Source organism: the organism of the source record quoted next, unplaced genomic scaffold (genome assembly GCF_019419815.1).
Source record: "Pyrus x bretschneideri cultivar Hongxiangsu unplaced genomic scaffold, Pyrus_bretschneideri_v1 Contig5, whole genome shotgun sequence".
Classification (NCBI taxonomy): domain Eukaryota; kingdom Viridiplantae; phylum Streptophyta; class Magnoliopsida; order Rosales; family Rosaceae; genus Pyrus; species Pyrus x bretschneideri.
The window spans coordinates 10318668-10339545 of NW_025999787.1; the positions used below are offsets into that span (position 1 = coordinate 10318668).

Here is a 20878-nt window from a genome sequence, read left to right on the forward strand (position 1 = left end):
ATTTGGCAATAAAAGATTATTTGTTCAACTTTTTTAAGCAACTATATAATTTGACCATCTGAGAAAAAAAGTAATTAAAAAATTATAAAAACAAAAATCTCAACACGAGATGCCTATTTATCGTGGACCGGCCAAACTTTTGCTTTGGAGGCAATGCAAACCTTCAACTAGGTTAATATCGAGGATGATTTTCTCTCTTCTAAATTCTCTCATCTTCCATTACTTCTTCTCTCATTTTCTTCTTTTTCTTATTCTTTTTTAACAAAGTCAAAACAAAATATTAACGTGATTTAATCATGACCATTTAAATAGGAGATGACTAATGTTACTCAGTACTACGGTCTGATGATATTTCTCTTCACTTGGATGTGAGAGGTCTTAGGTTCAAATCTCGTGGATGATGAATTTGATACCAAATTACGTTGCCCATTATGTGGCTTTGCCGTCAAAAAAACAAAAAAAAAAGAGGGCTAAAGAAGAATTTTTTTTAAAAGAGGATCCCACTCCTAGTATATGGATAAAGTTATCAATGCAGTTTTAGACAAATAAGAGTTTATGATTGCTGCATGACACATTTTGAGGCACTCAAGGCTCCTCTTGACCATTAGAATTTAGACTAGCCTTTTGATTTAATTTTATTTAAACTTTTTTTGGGTCTTAGGTTGAACTAAATTACTCTCATTTTTTCTTAAATATGTCTTGAGAAAACTTCATTTTGCTCAAATTTCTTCCTTATTTATTGACACAGTTGATTTTTATAGCGTATAGAATGGTTATTTAGAGCCTCGATTCTTAATGAATTTAAAATCTACGAGATTAAATTGATAAACCAACATTCTGAAACTAGAAATCTAAAGTCTATGCCTTGAACAAACAATCGTGTCAATCAAAAGAATCAATGTTGAAGAAAATTAAGCAAGTTGTGTGAAGATTTGATTCAATGGAATATGTGATTAAGAAAATTAAGTAAACATGAGGTTTTCTCAATGTGTAAGAAGTAACAGAGATCATATACAGATAATAAAAAACAATGCTTAAGGATTGCGGGATGCTAGAACTAGGCAGAACGTAGAAACCATGCTTTCAAGGTTTTTCTGGTCTTTGTCAACCTTCTGACTTTAACATGTGGCCATAACTCCAAGCCTTCCCCCTCAAAGAAGAACATAACAAATTGACGTTTACCTGCTGCTAAGGAATCTATTTTTGGATGAAGAAATTTAAGATTACTAAGAAATTTAAAAATGACGGAAATTGAAATGATGAGATTTTATATTCTAGAATTTGTAAATTTCTTGTTTGGTTAACTTAAAATAACAATGGAATTGAATAAGGAATTTGTTATTTTTAAACTCTCAATCATAGAAATTGGGAAATGACACATATTCACATGGAATTTGAACTTGGGAATTGGAGGTCCCAAATTCCAAGTTTTTATTTTTCAAGTGGAAATTCTAAATTTCTATGTTTATGAATCCAAATAAGAAAATTGGTACATGTCAATTTATAAATTCTGACTTTTATCAAAATTCTAAGTTTATTTCCCTCATCCAAACATAGTGTAATTTATTACGGTGGGAACTTATCGTTTTCCAATTAGTAAAATGATCATATTATTTCACATGCTGGTTTGTATGCTGAGCCCCTTCATTTACCAAAAAAGGTAAACAGAGATCGGATTGTAATCTAATCACTTTTCACATATATACTTGAGTCTATTTGAGCTTCCTTTTTTTTTTTTTTTTTTTTTCTTAATGAAATTGAACAAAAAGGAAAAGAAAACAAAGCAACCATAAAACTACAAAATCATGATGCAAGAGTCACAGATTAAGCCACGACCACGTTATAAAATATAAGATTTAATGTATACAACACAGTCCAACTGATATTAGTATTAGTAAATGATAGTTTTCTCAATTTTCTTATGAATAGCATGAGTTGTATGATTGTCTTTATATTGTCATGCATGTCGTCGATCAGCTAAGTTGATACAAACACGACGTATATATAAATAAATAAACCCGAACGCGATCTACTGATACCTAACTCTCCCTCTGTCTCTCTGTATCTGCAAATAGTTTGGGCTGGGTGTTGGAAGAGTTGATGTAGATAGATATTTTTGAGGGCTCCAAAGCCCACTTTGTCATGTAGTCAACCCCAAAAAACAAAAAGAAATTAAAAGAATGATTCTAAAAATATTCTTTCCGTATTCCCACTAACCACTCCAATTCTCTCCATCAGCAATGCATATAAAAAGCAGCTCCCAGAAGTTGTTCTTCCTTACTTTAAAATGTCTGAATATGTTTCACCTTATCAGGGTTTGTCTCTCAAATTTCAGTTGAAAGAAGAAGAAGAAGAGAGCTATCGTTACATCAATGTTAGAAAGAAGAAGAGAGAACCCCAACTGTGAGCTTCTCTCCAAGGTAAGCTACTTTGCTTTGAAACTTGCCCAGTTGCCCTTCTGGTCGCTTTGCTCATGCTGAGTTTTAAAACTCTGGAGTAAAAAGGAGAATTCATATACTATTTTGTCTTCGTTACTTTCCATATCATTATATTAATGACATGAGTAGTAATCCGTAGTAGGGTGAGGAGAAATTTGATTGAGGAGGAGTTGGATTGAGTTGTTGGAATTTGAATTCACTTTGATGTTGTTTACTAAACTATCTGATATCGGAGTAAGAATGTGTTCGTGTTTTATGCGGCAAAGAAAAATTTCTCTCTTTTTTTTGGTGAAAACTAATACTAATACTGATGACTGATCCCACAAATTGCATATGCTTACTTTTCCCCATTGAATACAGTTTCGATCAGGGTAGTGCTATTTACACACCCTTTTTACATCTCATACACCTTGTTAATTTTTGTCCATTGAATCTGAGCTGAAAGCTGGAAGCTGGAAATTGAGAAGGGTGTGTGAGGTAAAAATGGATGTGCGGATAGGACCACCATTTCGATCATATTGTTTGACATTGGTCGATATCATTTCAGATAGTTGGATTGCTTTTTATTAGAAAGTGGATAAAAGCTTTGTTCTAGGTTCTTTTTCAATTTATCCCGGATAGATGGAAAAGATGGTAAAGTAATTTCAGTGTACACATATAAACTCACTTGGCCCGAGTTATCTGAAATAAAAATGAACAGAACAAAATATAAAATCATTCAAATTTCATTGTCGAATTCAAGAATATATGTTTCTGTAACATGGATGGCGACTTCTATGTCGACAGAACCAATATATATGTACATGAAGACAGAAAATTTCAATCTGCATCTGCACTAAAGAATCATCATGACAACAAGATACGAAGCCACGCTTTTGACTTTCTTTTATTTTTGCAGACTTCAGAACCCTTTCCAGGCACCAAGAACTTCAGCGAAGATTTCTGCTATCAAGTCCCTGTCTGCGCATAGCAAGAAAGCATTGAAATCATCTCGGATGTCATAAATCTTCCCAAACTTCACAAGGTACCGCATGCAGCTGGTTTTCAATCGCGGCAATTGGTATAGAGATGCATTTTGGAGCCTCTCGAGTACATTCTTTGTATCAATATCTTCCAAAAGACTTTCATGGCAGGCGTCTTTCAGGTCAGAGATGTCGTACTTATCAGCAGCATGGAGAAGTGCCAACCTGTGGGTCAGAAATTCTTCATACCCGATGTTCCCATAAATGTAATTAAGAAAAGCTTGACAAGCCTCAATTGACATATCGGAGATGTTTATGGTAGACAGTTCTCTCTCTTTGAGGTCATGTGAAAACATGCTCTGGAAAACTGTTGATCGAGCAGCAAGCATCGCCCGATGAGCTCCAATGCTTCCATCAGACACCTTAATCATGATGTCCGTGTGGATGCCTTCTGTTAACATTCGACTAAGGGACGCAAGAGCAGTTGCATTTGATCGCTTTTGCGTCAATCCTCCAGCCCAAATGGAGCAAGGTTCTCCACCCTATACATGTAATGGCAAATTATCGTTGTCAAACTAGGAAAGGTTAAATCAGCACTTACACTTTTGCTTACCCTAATCTCATTTCCGCACGAACAATGTGATTTTGTTAGCTCTATGCAAATTTCATCAAATCAAGATGCTTACCTCTCCGGACGCAGTCTTCAAATCAAGGAATTCAATGTCGATGATGAATTTTCCGGTTAGGGGAACGTCAATAGCCCAAACGAAATCATCATTGCTCTTGAGCTTTTTGTTTGTAACTTCTAAAACAAATGTAACAAAGATAGAGTCTATTAAAAAAAAAAGCACAATATCTTAAACAACGGCATTCGAGTTAATCCTCACAGAAATTCTCAGGAATGGACATGCATCGATATTGCATCTATACACTCATAACATGCTGCTACGTTTTGTTGGTGACAATGATATCGACACATCAATACTTAATATCATGAACATAATCTGAGGATTACCTGGATGAGTTAAGGCCTTTCGATCACCAACAGAACACACTACTCGAATAATAAACGAAGCAATCGGCGGATTATCTCTCGTCAAATTCGATATCTCTGGATACAATCTAACAAACAACACTCTGTTCTTCTCCACAGATAAGTGCCTTCAATCCCAGAAAATATATATATCAAAATTCCCAGTTACCAATCAGATTATCATATATATGATCGAAAGATTAATGGGCAATTCTTCATTAAGCTTCTTGATCAATGATTTCAATTAAACCAAGGAAATTGGTAAAGAAAATTAAAACTTACAGAAAAAAAAAAGGAAGAATTTTATGACTGACCAGTTCCACTTGCCAATCTTGAAAGGATCGGACTTTCGGTATGTGCAGGAAGCCAAGTTGTCGATCCTCCATTGGGCGAGGCGCGACGTCGTTTCGACTCTGTAAGCTGAATCGCTCATCCTATTAGCAGCAGAAAAAGCCAGAGCCGTCGTGATTTCATGGATGCAGTCGAAAATACCGTCCAACAGATACTCTCCCGGCTTTCCCAGGTTGACAATTCGCACAATGCTCGCTACTTCTCATTAGCGTGTGACACGAACCAAAACGACACCGTTCTTCTCTCTCTCTCTCTCTCTCACTCTCACTCTTCCCTCCGTTTCACTCTGTTTTTCTTCTGGTTCTACTGTATCAGTGTGAAAAATCTAAAAATTTTCAGAAGAAGATTAAAGTTTTTGGAGATGGGTTTTAATACTTGTTATTTAAATCTCATTGGGTTGCGATTCTTCCTATGGTTTCGGGCACGCAATTTTTGCTTTGGTTGTTTCTTTACGCCATCGATAGTGAGGTTTGTTTTGGAAGAGAGAGAGGGGGAGGGAATGGGGTAGGGTGTAGAGAGAAAAAGGGAGAGGTGTCTCTTGAGTATGGGGATGGTTTGTTGGATTACAAACTACTTGAGGAGAGGATACGAAGGGGTATGTATGTGTGTGGGGGGTGGGGGGGGGGGGGGGGGGGGTGGGGATTTATTAGCTTGGATTTTTGGTTTGTTTCTCATAAATTGGTCATGGCATGGGTGTTTGGTGCTTTGAAGCAAAGCATCTATACTTTTGAGTAATACCCTTGCTTATTTATTGTTATGTCTAATGTCTAATGATCATATTCTTTTTAGGGAGAAATGCTAAAGAGATTTTCTAAAAAATAGGATTCTTTATGGACTCTCTTCCTCATGTTTGACATAATGTTTTATAATTGGGTAAATTACACTTTTATACTTCTGGTTTGGAATCTATTTCAATTCCTTGTAACATCTTCAAAACATTTTACTTTCATACATTAAGTACTATTTTATTTCAAAATAATACCTTCGGTACATTTTCCATCCATTGATCTGTTAAATGCTGACATGACTACCACATATATGCCACGTGGCTGCCAAATGTTTGCCACGTGGCAAATAAAATAATTTTTTAATTTTTTTTTAAAAAACCTGAATTTTCTCAAAACAAAAGAAAAAAAAATTGAAAAAAAGAAAAAAAAATAAATGAAACCCCCCCCCCCCCCAAACGACCCACATCCCTATCCCTAACCCAAAACCCAAAAAACCTACAGCAGCATCAGTAGGAAGAAGAAGAAGAAGAAAGAAAAAAAAACCCCAAACCCAGTTCGTCCCCCCCTTTCCCGCCCCCCTCGGGTCAGGATCTCGTGATTTTCAGTATGAGTGGATTTTGAAAATACTTTGAGTTTGAGATGATTTTTGGACTAGTTTTGTGGTAGATCCACCTAATCTCGGGTGGAATTTTTGGGAGGGGTGATGGGGGATGGGAGAAAGGGGTGGCTCCAGTAGGACAAACTGAGGTTTTTTTTTTTTTTTTTTTTTTTTGAGAAAATTCAGGTTTTAAAAAAAAAAATTAAAAAAAAAAATTTTATTTGCCACGTGGCAGACATTTGGCAGTCACGTGGCATATATATGGCAGTCATGTCAGCATTTAACAGATTAATGGATGGAAAATGTAACGGATGTATTATTTTGAAATAAAATAGTACTTAAGGTATGAAAGTAAAATATTTTAAAGATGTTGTAAGGAATTAAAATAGACCCTAAATCCGAAGTATGAAAGTGTAATTTACCCTTTATAATATTGGCATAGAAATTGATGTTAACATATGAGATGATAGAGAAGTTATAAAGAGTTTCATTTTTAACGTATCCTTAGCATTTCTCCTTTTTATATCAGAGAGTATTATTTTGCGATTGCAACATTGTTTTTTTAATTTCAACGTGTTTATGATAACAATACTTATAACATAAACACTTATAAGTAAAAGTGTTATGAAATGACAGAAGGAATCTTAAACGAGCAAATATCATGGAAATGACCTTTTTTTTAATTTTTTTTATTGCGTGTGAGTCATCTGTCTTGATGATGATTTTGACTCGATATCTATACCATTGGAAAGAGAATATATATCGGTTAAGATGCTTTAGACACGTGAATCGAAGACCTACAAATGTTTCAATTAGAAGATGTAATTATAACACAGAAGTTTAGGATAAAAGGGGTAGAGGAAGACATATGAATACTTGGACATAGACTTCTAAGAAAAGATAAAGAATACTTGAAACCAACAAAAAACTTGATGCAAAATCAAACATAATAACATTCTAGAATTCATATATTGAGATAAGATTTTATTGTTGTTATTATAAACCTTGAATAAAGATGATTAGAAGTCTTTTTCCCAGTCAATGGCAGAAGGGTAGTTGTTGAAGAGCAATTCCTCGTTGCTTTTCTTCTACCAGTCATCCACGTTACTTTCCTGAACTAGGAATAGTAATGATTTGGTAGTTTTATATTGTAAGTTTCTGCCTATGCATTTTTAGGATGTTTAGCTCGCCTCATCATGTATTTTAGTTTTGTTGGATTACAAACTACTTGAGGAGACGATATGAAGGGGTATGTATGTGTGTGGGGGTGGGGATTTAAGCTTGGATTTTTGGTTTGTTTCACATAAATTGATCATGGCATGGGTGTTTGGTGCTCTGAAGCAAAGCATCTATACTTTTTGAGTAATATCGTAGCTTATTTATTGTTATGTCTAATGTCTAATGAGACTTTTTATGGACTCTCCCTCTCATGTTTGCCACAATATTTTATAATATTGACATAGAAATTGACGTTAACATATGAAATGGTAGAGAATTTATAGTCTTATTTTTAAAGTCTCCTTAACATTTCTCATTTTTATATTATAGAGTATTATTTTGCGATTGCAACAATGTTTTTTTAATTTCAACGTGTTTATGATAAAAACACTTATAACATAAATACTAATGAGTAAAAGTGTTATGTAATTACAGAAGCAATCTAAAACGAGCAAATATCATGGAAATGACCCCTTTTTTTATTTTTTTTTATTACGTGTGAGCCATTTGTCATGATGATCATTTTGACTCGATATCTATACCATTGGAAAGAAAATATGTATCGGTTAAGGTGTTTTGGACATGTGAACCAAAAACTTACAAATGTTTCAATTAGAAGATGTGATTATGACATAGAAGCTCAGCACAAAAATGATAGAGGAAGACTTGGGAAGACTTGGAAATAGACTTCTAAGAAAAGATATGAAATACTTGGAGCTAATGCAAAACCAGACACAATGACGTTCTAGAATTCATATAGTAAAATAAGACTTTATTGTTGTTATTATAAACCTTGAATAAAGATAATTAGAAGTCTTTTTCCCAGTGAATGGCAGAAGGGTAGTTGTTGAAAAGCAATTCCTCGTTGCTTTTCTTCTACCAGTCATCCATGTTATTTTCTTGAACTAGGAACAGTAATGATTTGGTAATTTTATATTGTAAGCTTCTGCCTATGCATTTTTAGGATGTTTAGCTCACCTCATCATGCATTTTAGTTTTGTGGTGACTTTGAAGGTAAAGTCATGAGTCACTAATCAAAATTAGATGTATTTGATTAGTAGTCTCAAAATATAATTAATATTTAAAAGGCAAAAAAAGGAAAAGGACATGCAACCTGGATTAGGATCCTCTCTTGATCTAAGGATGAGGATCCTCCTGACTAAGGAATATGAACCGTTGGATGAAAATCCAACGGTTATAATTATTATAACTTTAAAAGGACCTCCATATTTGTAGCCGTTAGATTTTCATCCAACGGCCCACACTCCTTGATCAAGAGGATCCTTATCCTTAGATTAGGAGATGATCCTGATCCATGCAACCTAATAGGCAAATCCAATGGCATTAATGTGGAAACTTAAAATTATTTGATGGTATCATCATCCCATTAAGCTTTTTGGACCATATGCATGCTATGATATCCACTATCCACTTAATGTAATTAAACATGATTTACTTAATAAAACAATTGGAATCTTGAGTTTGTTTGTTCCCCCTTTTCTTTTCTTAAAAAAAATAAAATAAAACATGAGCAGCAATTGTTGTTTGCTACGCATCCATCAAAGGTGGGTGTCCCTATTTGTCACATTTCGGCTCGGGCCCTTATCACATCCTTGGCTTAACTCCACCGTAACACGATATTGTCCGTTTTGGACCCCTACCACATCCTCAAGGTTTTGTTTCTGGGAACTTACACGAAAACTTCCCAGTGGGTCACCCATCCTGGGATTGCTCTTGCGTGCTACTCGTTTAACTTCAGAGTTCCTACGGAACCCGAAGCCAGTGAGCTCCCAAAAGACCTCATGCTAGGTAAAGATGAGAGTATACATATAAGGCTTACTCAATTCGGAGTTCAAGTGAACTTTCCGGATCGGGGTGTATCATTATTAATCCGAGAGCTAATTGGAAGGCTTGAAGTGTCTTTGATGTGACCTCAATATTGAGGTGATAACGAAACTCTCGTCCCTGTAACTTAATTCTAATACAATTAATCTTTTAATAGCCTACTTTGTTACAAGCTCCACTGTTTTCTTTTCTTCGTAGTTCTTATATTGGCAAATGAAGATTCTTTAATTGTAGTCTAGGGCATACAATATAAGTCGACAAGAAAGGTATCTTTCTGTGGGACATATCAGCTAGAATCCTTACAAAGCATCCCAGTATTGGGAAAGGGATTCGGATCATTTCCACCTAATCCTTCTCATTAAACAATTCAGACCCTTGGAAATTTGATCAAACGGCTAAAGTTATTATAACTTTTAGAGTAGGCTCCTGTTTGTAGTAGTTGGATCAAATTTCAAGGGTCCGAATTGTTTGATGAGGAAGATTAGGTGGAAGGGATCCAGAGAGGATCCCTTTCCCCAATATTGCAAGTAACTTAGACCATCTCCAACCGAAGGGTTCAGAGGACAAGAGGGCAGAAAATAGCAAAACCGTCTCCAACCGAGGGTTTGGCCAAATGGCTCGTGGGCCCCACTGGACAAAAAAGGGCCAAAGGGCCAATCGGCTGGCCCAATCCAGCCAGCCAGCTAACCCCAGGTCGGGCTGGATTTTTCATTATTAATACATTTTCTATCGGATATATCCGACAGTGTTGTCTTTTTTTGTTTTTTTGGGCCAAAATTATTTATTTTTTTATTTTTTTAAATTCCCTTTTTTTCCCTATAAATACCTAAGCCATTCCTATACCATTTTTCACATAATTATCACCCTTTTTAAATTTAAGTTGTTGTAATTTTTAAATTTAAATAATAAATTATGTTTGGCCCTATGACCCTTTAGCTCTCGGTTGGAGATGGTTTTTTTGTCACAGGACTAAAACGAGCCCTATGGCCCTCAGTTGGAGATGGAGGCAAATACGATCTTGTACTATTCATTAAAATATTAATATCTTGAAGGACCATAGGGCTAAAATGAGCCCTCTGACCCTCGTTCGGTTGGAGATAGCCTTATTTTCCTCTATATATAATAAAGCACATACTATGCAGCTATGCTAGTGGGACATGGGCAGATTATTCTGATGAATCATGAGCCTTATATGCAGGCAATAAACCACTTGGTGGATTCATTTTAGTTTCTTGCTTAATGCCACAATCCAATTATCTGTGTAGGATACTCATGTGGGATTATAGGGCCTTTCATAATACATAATTTCCTTTTATAGGGTTGATGATTCTTTCCCTAAACAGAAAATGAAAATATTGGGTTGTTTTTACTTGTTTGGTCTAACAATTGTGATTAATTAAAGCTATTGGCTGCACATAAAATTATGTATAGGTAGGGGGGTTCTTTTGGGGTTGGGAAATTGAGGGGCAGTTGCCCTCAGGAAATAGGTTTTCATTGACTTGCCCGATTACGAGGTTAATGTAAGGATACATAACCTAGGGCGAGAGACAAAATGTTTGTTAAAGTGCCTCAAAGAGGTTCCGCAAACAAGCAATTACGTAGTTGAGCAGTGTGAATTTTAATCTGCATCGTTGATCTTTTCCGCATAAATTTATGTATGCAAGTAAATCTCATATCTTCGAGAAATGCAATCAACAGTGTGTTTAAGAGTGGCATAGACATTTGTTGCAACTTGCATTACCTATGAAGATTCAATGTATGGGCACTGATGGTGAGGATGGGCAGAGTCAATCTTCTAGAAACCCTACCATCCATGTATTATTATATGATATATAGATGCACTGATTGCATTATATTTTTTTTATCAAACATATAAATTTATACAACCAATTACTAGATTTTGCTTAGTAACCAATAAAGGGTAATGGGATAAATGTCGTTAAAGCAAGATTTGATTTACTGGTTCTATATATAATGTGATTATGAGATAGAGACTTAGGAGAAAATGAGTAAAAGAAGATCTAGTAAGACTTGAAAATATACTTTAAAAAAAGATATCAAGTACTTTGACCTAACGGAAAATTTATATAAAATCGAGCTCATTGGCGTTTTAGGATACATATAACCGACTCCAGTTAATAGAATAAGGCCTTTTTGTTTATGTATATATATATAATGGTGGGTATAGCCATGACCTGCTTCCATGTGTTTGCAAAGTTCTAAGAAATTTGGAGGTTCCTATATACAGATTTTTATTTATGTTCTAGTCAGTTGCTTGCAAAGTTGGATATTCATATATAAAATAAAACCATCCATATTCTATAAATTTGTTATTTGAATATAGTTTATGTTTCTCTAGTTCTAATTAAACACTTTACTTTATTAAAGGAGATCTAGTGACCCGTTTGTCTTGAGTTCATAATTAAATTAAATCATCACTAATAGAGGACCAAAATAATATCAAAATCTTGGTTCTTTCTTTCTTTCCTGGCCGTTGATTGAATGTAGATGATCAAAAAAGAACCGGAAACTGAAAGAGACATTTGCCTACAAGATAACATTGAGGAAGACAATTGGGTCATGGCGCCCTACCAATTGTATGTCACAGTTTGAATGGTAACTGTGAAGAAAGTTAACACTATCACAGGGGCAGGTGGTGGTAAACCTGTAACTCCTTATACTATTTTATTTCCTTATTTTTGTAATATTTATTGAAAATGATTCTAATAAAACTTCACTATAAGCAAAATTGAATAGTAAAATATAAGAAAACTGGACACTTGATTTACAGAAATAATCATTTTTCATCGATCATTTATCAACAACACAACAACGACATATAGACAATACTAGAATGACGACATAATAAACAATGACCATTTCAGTAACAAAATGTCTAAATATGTTTATTGTGGTTAATTGTCATACTATACACACACACACACCCTTTAAGGGAAGGGATCCCCATTTTTCAAAAAAAAATGGGGACACCCTTTTAACCATTAGATTTGACTATGAAATTTTGTGGCTGAAATTAAATTACAGGTCACAAAATCTTAATCGCATGATTTTATTAAAGCCAAATCTAACAGTTAAGAGGATGTCCACATTTTTTTTTTGAAAAAATGGGATTAGTTGTGGGGTCCACACCACATTGAACTTTAACGATCTGAACTGTCTATTTTTCAAGTTGTACCTCATAGATCATCCTTGAAAAATCTTAGCCAAATCGGAAAGATTTAAGACATCTAATTGAGTTTAAAGAAATTAACGAATACTTTGTTAGATAAGAAGCAATGAAATTTGTTCTTGATAATTAAATAGGCAAATGATTTCAGATTGAATTGAATTTTTGCAAGGATGATCTATGAATCGAGACTTACAAAATAAACATTCGGATTGTTGATATTCGATGTGAAGTGGGCCCTACACCTAATCCCCAATTTTTTTTTTCAAAAAATGGGGATCCCTTTGCATAAAGGGCATATATATAACTGCCATGGTATTGGTTTCTGTCCACAAGCCTTTTGGCCCATCTTTCGATTGGAGACAGGTTTTGTGTCAAACGGTCTTTGTTTTGGCTTATAGCCCTTTAGCTAGCTTGGTTGGAGATGACCTTCAGCACTAGGATAAGCCATCAAACGAGGAGCAATTTTTCGGTGTACCCGGCACACCAAATTTTTTTGGTGTACCCTCACTCATAATGGTGAGGGTACACCAAAAAAATTTGGTGCACCCTCACTTTTTGTACACCAAAAAATTTCTAATGAGTGAGGGTACACCAAAAAAATTTGGTGTACCCGGTACACCTAAAAATTTTCCTCAAACGAGTGCATATGGACCAACCAACACACACCAAACCTTCTCATCCGACTTTTTTAGTTTGTCATATGACTCTGCAAAAATAGTATATCACACCAATTTTTTAGTATGTTACTTTTGCAGGTGCTAATAATTTGTAAATGAATTTAGCCGAATCAAGTACCAAGATGTTCAAGTGGATTAATTATGAAATTACTTCATACTATCTTGAGGGTGAACCCAACTTGAACACCTTGGTATATAATACTATTAAATATGATTTGGTGTCTCAATTAAGAGAGATATTCTTGCTGAAGATGTAAACGTCTCGGTTAGACTTTAATAAATTTTTATCCTTTTGACAAAAAAAAAAAGAAAAGAAATCAACATGTGGTAGCAAAACCAACAGAATTGCCTAGCTAATTAGCCCTAACTGTTACTGAACATTTTGGTACATAATACTATAACTCACTAGGGGTGTGATATCTACACACCTCCATTTTACTTCTCACACATCTTTTTAATTTTCAACCGTTAGATCGGATGAATTGAAGAAAATCAACGGACATAAATTATTAAGAGGTGTGTGAAAAGTAAAATAAGGTATGTGGACAACACACCCCAACTCACTATGAGCTTGCACCTAGAAAGTTTCTTCTCTTTTTATAAATTTTTTAGGGCCAACTCCATTTCTTGTTAAGTTTTCTATGGATCTGAATTCTGAACCCAATTTACACATATAAAGTCGGCCGTTTTTTTGTTCTTCATGCCTTTAAAATGGGCTGTCACTTCTTAAACTTGGGCTTCTAGGTGTAAAAACGAGCCATAATCAAACTTAAATCATGGGTACTAAAAGATGATGCAGAGTACATAAATTATCGTGTTCTTATCCATAGATAAGATAAAATGTACAAAAGTAACGTTACATTTATAATATTTTTGTTCTGTTAAAACAAGTTTAAGGGGAAGATACGCTACCTCATTCTAGGGCAATGACATATCATAAGCTTTTTTGATGACTTACATATGGGGTCTTAGGCTTTTTTTTTATATTTTATTTTATTTTTTATAGATCGCCCATAAAAAATATTGCCATCATCAGGACTCGAATCTAGGCCTTGATAGAGTGAAGAGAACTATCTTTACCGACTCATGTGTTAGTCTAGGAACTACTTATTCTAAGATAGAGTATTAGGTTCAGCTCTCATGAATTTGATATAAGTTCAATTTTTTTAGCCAATATTAAGAGTAGTTCATTTTGTCAATATAGGTTCGATCCTTTGAGTTTAGGATTACTTTATTATCAATAATTATCTCTTTAATGATGAAATTTATTGTAGGAATTAAAACTCTTCCTAATTATCTCTTTAATTATTTCTTTTTATTTATTTTTGTTATTTCTTCTTCTTCTTCTTCTTCTTCTTCTCTTCCTGCTCTAAACCCGATTCATATATATTATTTCTTCTTCTTATTTCTTCCTTCAAACCCCATTCATATATTTTATTTTTAATTTTTATAATCAACCTATATCACAAGTTAATTGTATTTATCTATCTTTTAGTTAGGTTTCATATTTCACTAATAAGTATATTATCCATTTACGTATTTGTTCCTTGAGTTAGGTCGTATGTTCTTGAGGTGAGTTTATGCTAGTATATTAGTATTTTTGTTAACAAAATATTATATAGATTAAAAATAAACCAATTTTAAATATTCAAAGTTTAAAAATACAAACAAAAAATGCATGGAATTAGACAATTTTAGTTATTTTAATAGTTAAAAAAATGTAAAATTAATATATAAAAAATAAAAGTGAAGAAAATGTAATACTGAATTTAACCTAATAGCATGTTGATTTTTTGGACCCAGATCTAATGCCAAAAAAAGAAGAAGAAGCCATTAATGCACTACGTTGCTCTTTGAATACGCTAACGTGTAGAACAATTAAAGGTGGTGCAATATTTGTTTTATATTTTCATAGAGACGATTATATTCCAATTACAACAAGGGCAAAACTGCTGCACCATATGCAACATGATTCTTAAGGTCTGTTGCAGGGAGCCGATTCAAACTGCTGCGCCATATCAATTTTGAAATGCTATTAATTTACCATCTGTAGAATCCATCATAGTAGTACAGCACAGCTGGATACTGTGGACAGTGAATATAGCTTGATGGCCACTGAATTGGCTCAGCTGGCTGTTCTTCCGGTTTTTCCACTTCTTTCGGTTTTTCCACTTCTTCTGGTTTTCCCACTTCTTCAACACTTATTATGGTGGCAAAGCCAAACTTCTTCTTCAATGATTTAGCCAAGTCAACGGCATCAACTCTGTCTCCGATCACCACCACATGCTCTTTCTCTACTTCTATGGACACTGTGCTCACACCTGCTTAATCAGTGATTCATCAGTAGTTGATTAATTAAGTAATTTTCAATAATTCATATGAATGATCAATGATCATTTCAATATATCACCCGATTGCTTGATGATTTTTACGATGCATACCTTTGACAACTGCAGCAATCTTCAAGGCCTTGGTTCTGCATTTCTCGCAGTTCATCTGCACCTTCACGACTATCTTTTGCTGCATATATAAAGATCACATATAGTTGAAGCCCTTTTGATTTGGCTTAAAAAAGGTGAAAATTTTAAAATAATAAAGAAAACGAAGTGATTTCCGAATACTTTTTTCTCTCATACACACTCCTTGGGAAGTTTTAAAGGAGAATAATTAAGAGTCGAAAAAACATGAGTGTAAAGAAATCGTTTCTCTAAAAAATGAAATACTTAAGTGTATCAGTTAATTTTAAAATAATAAAGAAAACGAAGTGATTTTCGAACACTTTTTTCTTGCATACACACTCCTTGGGAAGTTTTAAAGGAGAGTAATTAAGAGATGAAAAAACATGAGTGTGAAGAAATCGTTTCTCTTAAGAAATGAAATACTTAAGTATATAAATTATATATATATGAACAAATGAAAAAGCTTACCTTCATGTTCGGGAACAGAAAAGTAGTCTTATGAATCTATGAAATGTTTACTCTCAATTTCTCCTTGAGTTACTTCGATGCCACTTAGAAACCGATGATAAGGTATTTATAGGAGCTTAGTCTTCAGACAATATTACTTCTTGTTGACTTGTCTGCATGTCCCTACGAAAACGAGTATCATGAGGTAGGGTTGTTAATACATACAAACGATCATTTGCTTGGAAACCAAGATTTTCACACTAGTAGCAAGTCAGATACGGACACGGTATGCATTTAGTTCTCTGTTTTAGCTGCAAAGCTTAACATACAAGAGAAAGATATTGAGTTGGCAAGTCATCGTATAAGTAAGTTGACTGTGCTATCTAACTTAATGATTGGGTCATTCTACATTTCATATGCAATTTGAAAGCTTAGTGTTAACAAAACAAAGAATACATTGGACTTCAAGTTGAAAGCTTTTAGTTATAAAACTAAAGGCTGGTTTGAAATTGTGGTGCTTTTAAAAAAAGCAGTTTATTAAAAAAAGTAGCTTATTAAAAAAATCTGGAACATCAAATATGTTTGGTAAAACAAAAAAAGGTTTTTCTTTTTTAAAACCTATCGTCAATGATGGTAGAAAAGCATAAAAAAAAGGGTACTTTAGATATAAGCCAATGCAACACTTATTTTCTTGACAAAAACCCATCTTATTTTAAACATCCAAATAAAACCCAAATTTGAAGTATAATGCCATGTAAACAAATACTTATTATTTTCAAACTATTTACAATTGTGCCACAACATTTTAATTACGTTAATGAATTAATTATCCACCATTATTGTGGGAAATAAGAGCCTTATTATTATAAAATTATCTACTTTATACTTCTATTATCATCATATGTTTCATTTCTTTTATTTGTTTGACAATCATTGTCAGTAAATTATTTTGCATGTATGTATTGTCACATCCCGCCCTGGGACGAATCACTTCTTGGGCCCGCTCCACCACCGTAACATGATATTGTCCGTTTTGGGCTTACCATTCCCTCACGGTTTTGTTTTTGGGAACTCACACGAGAACTTCCCAATGGCCCCCTTCTAGCTTAACTTCGGAGTTCCCATGGAACCCGAAGCCAATGAGCTCCCAAAAGGCCTCGTGGTAGGTAGGGATGAGAATATACATATAAGGATCACTCCCCTGAACGATGTGGGATGTCACAATCCACCCTCCTTAGGGGCCAGATGTCCTCGTCGGCACACTAGGCCAGGGTTAGGCTCTGATACCATATTGTCACATCCCGGCCCAGGACGGATCACTTCCGGGGCCCGCTCCACCACTGTAGCACGATATTGTCTGCTTTGGGCTTACCATTCCCTCATGGTTTTGTTTTTGGGAACTCACACAAGAACTTCCCAATGGGTCACCCATCATGGGATTGCTCTAGCCCCCTTCTCGCTTAACTTCGGAGTTCCCATGGAACCCGAAGCCAATGAGCTCCCAAAAGGCCTCGTGCTAGGTAGGGATGAGAATATACATATAAGGATCACTCTCCTGGGTGACGTGGGATGCCACATGTATTAGGCACATTTTGTTAAAATTATATATATATATATATATATATATATATATATATATATATCTGTGTGTGTGTGTGTGTGTGTGTGTACAATTAATTTATCCATATTTTTATGTAAAATAAAATGTGATTAATTAATTAAGTAATTTTGAATCAGTTGGCTAAAAACATTTATTTATTTTGTAGTTAAATTATTTTTCATGTGATATTACATATATAATAGCCACATTTTGTTATTATTATATAGAGTGTGCAATCAATCGATATTCTTTTACTTTGTAGGTATATTATATATATATATATATATTTGCACAATATTGGTCTTTAATTAATTTTGAATAAAAAATATTTATTTATTTGGTAGGTAAATTATTTTGCATGTATCATTACATAATTTACTAGGAATTTATATTATTATTATACATATGTTGTGCAAAATCATTTACTATGTTATATTTATAATATTGATAATTTTGAATAAAATTACTTTTTTATATTCGTAGGATATACTAATTTACCTGTTAGCATCATATGAAAACAACTATATAAGGAAGATTGGCTTCATGAAAAATTTTGTTATTAAATGCATAGGAATCATGACATTTAATTTAATTTTTTTCCAAACCCCACAAGGCACTTGAAGACATTTAATTGAATGAAATAATGTAAAATAAATGTAGATAATAAGTGAGAGACCCAAAGCAAGTGTTATTAGGGGTAATTTAGACATCCAAAAATACAAATTTTGCCAAGTCAAACTTAATTATGGATATTGCTTAGTTTGAGCGTAGTTATTGGGTTTTTGTTAGAGATCATGATGGGTTTTAGTTAAACAAAATTGAATTTCAAGGGGTATACTCATATTTTCAATAAAAAAAAACAGAAGCAGTGTTTACCATGCTTTTAAAAAAAATGTCATTTTATTTTATTTTATTTCAAAGCATATTAATCAATGCTCATTTAATGCAATTTTTAAATGACAAGTATACCTCCACATATTTAAAAAAATTTCAATCTTTATCCCTACATTATTCTTTTGACAATTATTATATCATATTAAAATACCATATCCCTTTTAGTCATTTAACATATTCACATCAATTTATATAAGGGAATTGTTATTGGCACTACAAAAATCTCATGTGCTTGCAAGATCGCTTACAAAAACATTACCACAAGCTAAGGGTCTATTTCTATTTGAAATTTTTTATCATTTCTTAAAAATATTTCTTGAAAATAATTTTCTTTAAAACTCAAAAACTTGATTGGTTTGCGATTTAAAATTTTTAATCCTACGACTTAAACTAAACAAAGAGATCTAAAAAGAGGGGGTCGCAGGAGAGGGAGAAAGATGATGAAAGAAAGTAAGAGATGATTGATAGAAAGAGAAAGAAGAGAGAGGATTAGACGAGATAGAGAGGAAGATGAGTGAGAGAAAGAACCGAGAGAATGAAGAGAGTGTATTGGAGGTAAAAAAAAGAGAGGAGAGATAAAGAAGAAAAGAAAGAGAGAGAGATTTGGAGTGAGAGAGGAGGGGAGAGAGAAAAGAAAGGAGTAAGTTTAAGTTTAAAAACTTTAAATACTCATTTTTTATGTTTTTAGAGAATATACTATATTTTTGAGTTAGTCATGAGTTCAATTTTTTAAAATAGTCATACCAAACAAGTTTTTAAAGCTTAAAACTTGAAAATTATTTTTGATTTTAAAAAGTTGGATTTAAGTAGATTACTAAACAAATCCTAAAGCTTTCCCCCAAAATTACCTGATGACGTTTTTATGTAACCGATCACTGAAACATTACCACCACAAGCTAAAATCTCAAAACCCCAAAATCATTTGGTCAACAAAGGAATAGAGAGAAGCACAATTGTCACGTACATTGTTTTGAATTCATGCATTTTATCCTGATTGATCATTATCCCTATTTTGAATGCATGCCTTTATCAATTGCAAGTTGAAAAAAAAAATACTACATTGAAAATATTTCAGGTACACATAAATTTCACGTAACGATGATATACTCCCTCCACGAATGATTGAGAATGAGATCGAGGTGAAACATCGCTGTTGTAGATCTGTATCAAACTCTTGAAAATTTTCACTTGTATTTTTTTTTTTTTAATCGAAGGTGGTGTAAACTTAAACATTATTCTTTCTTTTAAATATATATTGACGGGTAAGGTGGGTGAATGTTGGTTAGTAACGATGATTAATCATCAAACTCAATGTCAACCACAATTACATAATAGAACAATTGGCTTCTTGCAGATATTGATCATGAACTACGTGACAGTGTAGAGGATGTTGTGGATGGACTTGTATTGTCTGCCCTCCTCATTCCATACCCTTCCCATCCCTCCTATTTATGTGGTCAAGGTTAAACCACGTCAACATTTTATATTCCCATTGCTTTTTGTCTTATTATTTCTATAAAAAAAAATCAATATAAAATGTTGACGTGGCTTAACCGTGACCATATAATATAGGAGGGGATGAGAAGAGTATGAGATGGGGAGGGCAGACAATCCAAGTCCGTTGTGGATATTGGATATAGTTTGATGTCCAAGTTATTGGATAAGTAGTTGGTTTTTTCTCGTCAGTTCTTCCTATAACTTCTTCAACACTTAGTATGGTGGCATGGCCAAGCTTCTTCCCCAACGACAGGGTCAATCTCATGGAATCAACTCCATCTCCAACCCATCCAGCTGCTCTGTGTCCGTTTCTATCGACACTTTGCTCCCGCCTGCTTACAGGTCGATCATATGCTAATTTTCATTAGTTAAGATAAAAATATTTATATTGTTACCAAAGAATATATATAAAAATAAAATAAAATAAGAATGCCCAAGTCATCTCCGTTGATAGAAGGCTAACCATAGCCCGAATTATAATTTAGCCCTCTAAAATACATATTTTAATGTACAGGTGAGGCCACATGGGTTCCAAAAAAATTTAGTCCTAGTTTGATAGTGAGGTGATTCTGAAAAAAGTAACTATAAAAAAATACTGGGAGCTTTTTTATGTTTGGTAAACATTTAGCTTCAGTTTTTTTTTTTCACAGTTTTGGGTGAAAAAAAACCAAAAACAAAAAGTTGCAAAACCCAGCTTTGAAAAACCAGCTTTTTTTTCACATTTGTTTTATATAAAAGTTTATCAAACAATAAGATATGATATTGTTTTTTTCTTTTCAAAAGCATTTTTTATAAAAAAGTTTACCAAATACTCTGCTGTTTTATTTTACAGCTGTTTATTTTCACAGCACAGCAGAAACTGTTTTTTTTCAAAGCGCATCAATTCCAAATCAGTCCTTAGCCTTGGCTAAAAGGCTTGTTATATTTGGCAAGCCTGGTAA

General features: G+C 33.8%; 2 protein-coding genes across 3 annotated transcripts; both read right to left on the reverse strand.

Moving 5' to 3' along the window:
- Positions 1-3158: 3158 nt before the first annotated feature.
- Positions 3159-5372, reverse strand: LOC125470206 (BTB/POZ domain-containing protein At1g55760-like). Its single transcript, XM_048568903.1, has 4 exons — positions 4748-5372; positions 4416-4561; positions 4087-4205; positions 3159-3942 (listed from the first exon to the last, which is right to left on the reverse strand). The coding sequence occupies exons 1-4, from the start codon at positions 4864-4866 to the stop codon at positions 3340-3342; spliced, it is 987 nt and encodes a 328-aa protein (XP_048424860.1). The 5' UTR covers positions 4867-5372; the 3' UTR covers positions 3159-3339.
- A 7623-nt stretch (positions 5373-12995) lies between these two features.
- On the reverse strand, positions 12996-16111 carry LOC125470448 (heavy metal-associated isoprenylated plant protein 47-like). 2 transcript variants are annotated; one of them, XM_048569524.1, is made up of 4 exons: positions 15968-16111; positions 15482-15560; positions 15085-15361; positions 12996-13069 (listed from the first exon to the last, which is right to left on the reverse strand). In XM_048569524.1, coding segments are annotated over exons 1-4 (363 nt in total). In that variant the 5' UTR covers positions 15974-16111; the 3' UTR covers positions 12996-13068. The 2 variants fall into 2 exon arrangements, with proteins under 2 accessions (XP_048425481.1, XP_048425480.1); XM_048569523.1 differs by lacking the exon at positions 12996-13069 and having other exon boundaries at positions 14926-15361; positions 15968-16108.
- Positions 16112-20878: the final 4767 nt, after the last annotated feature.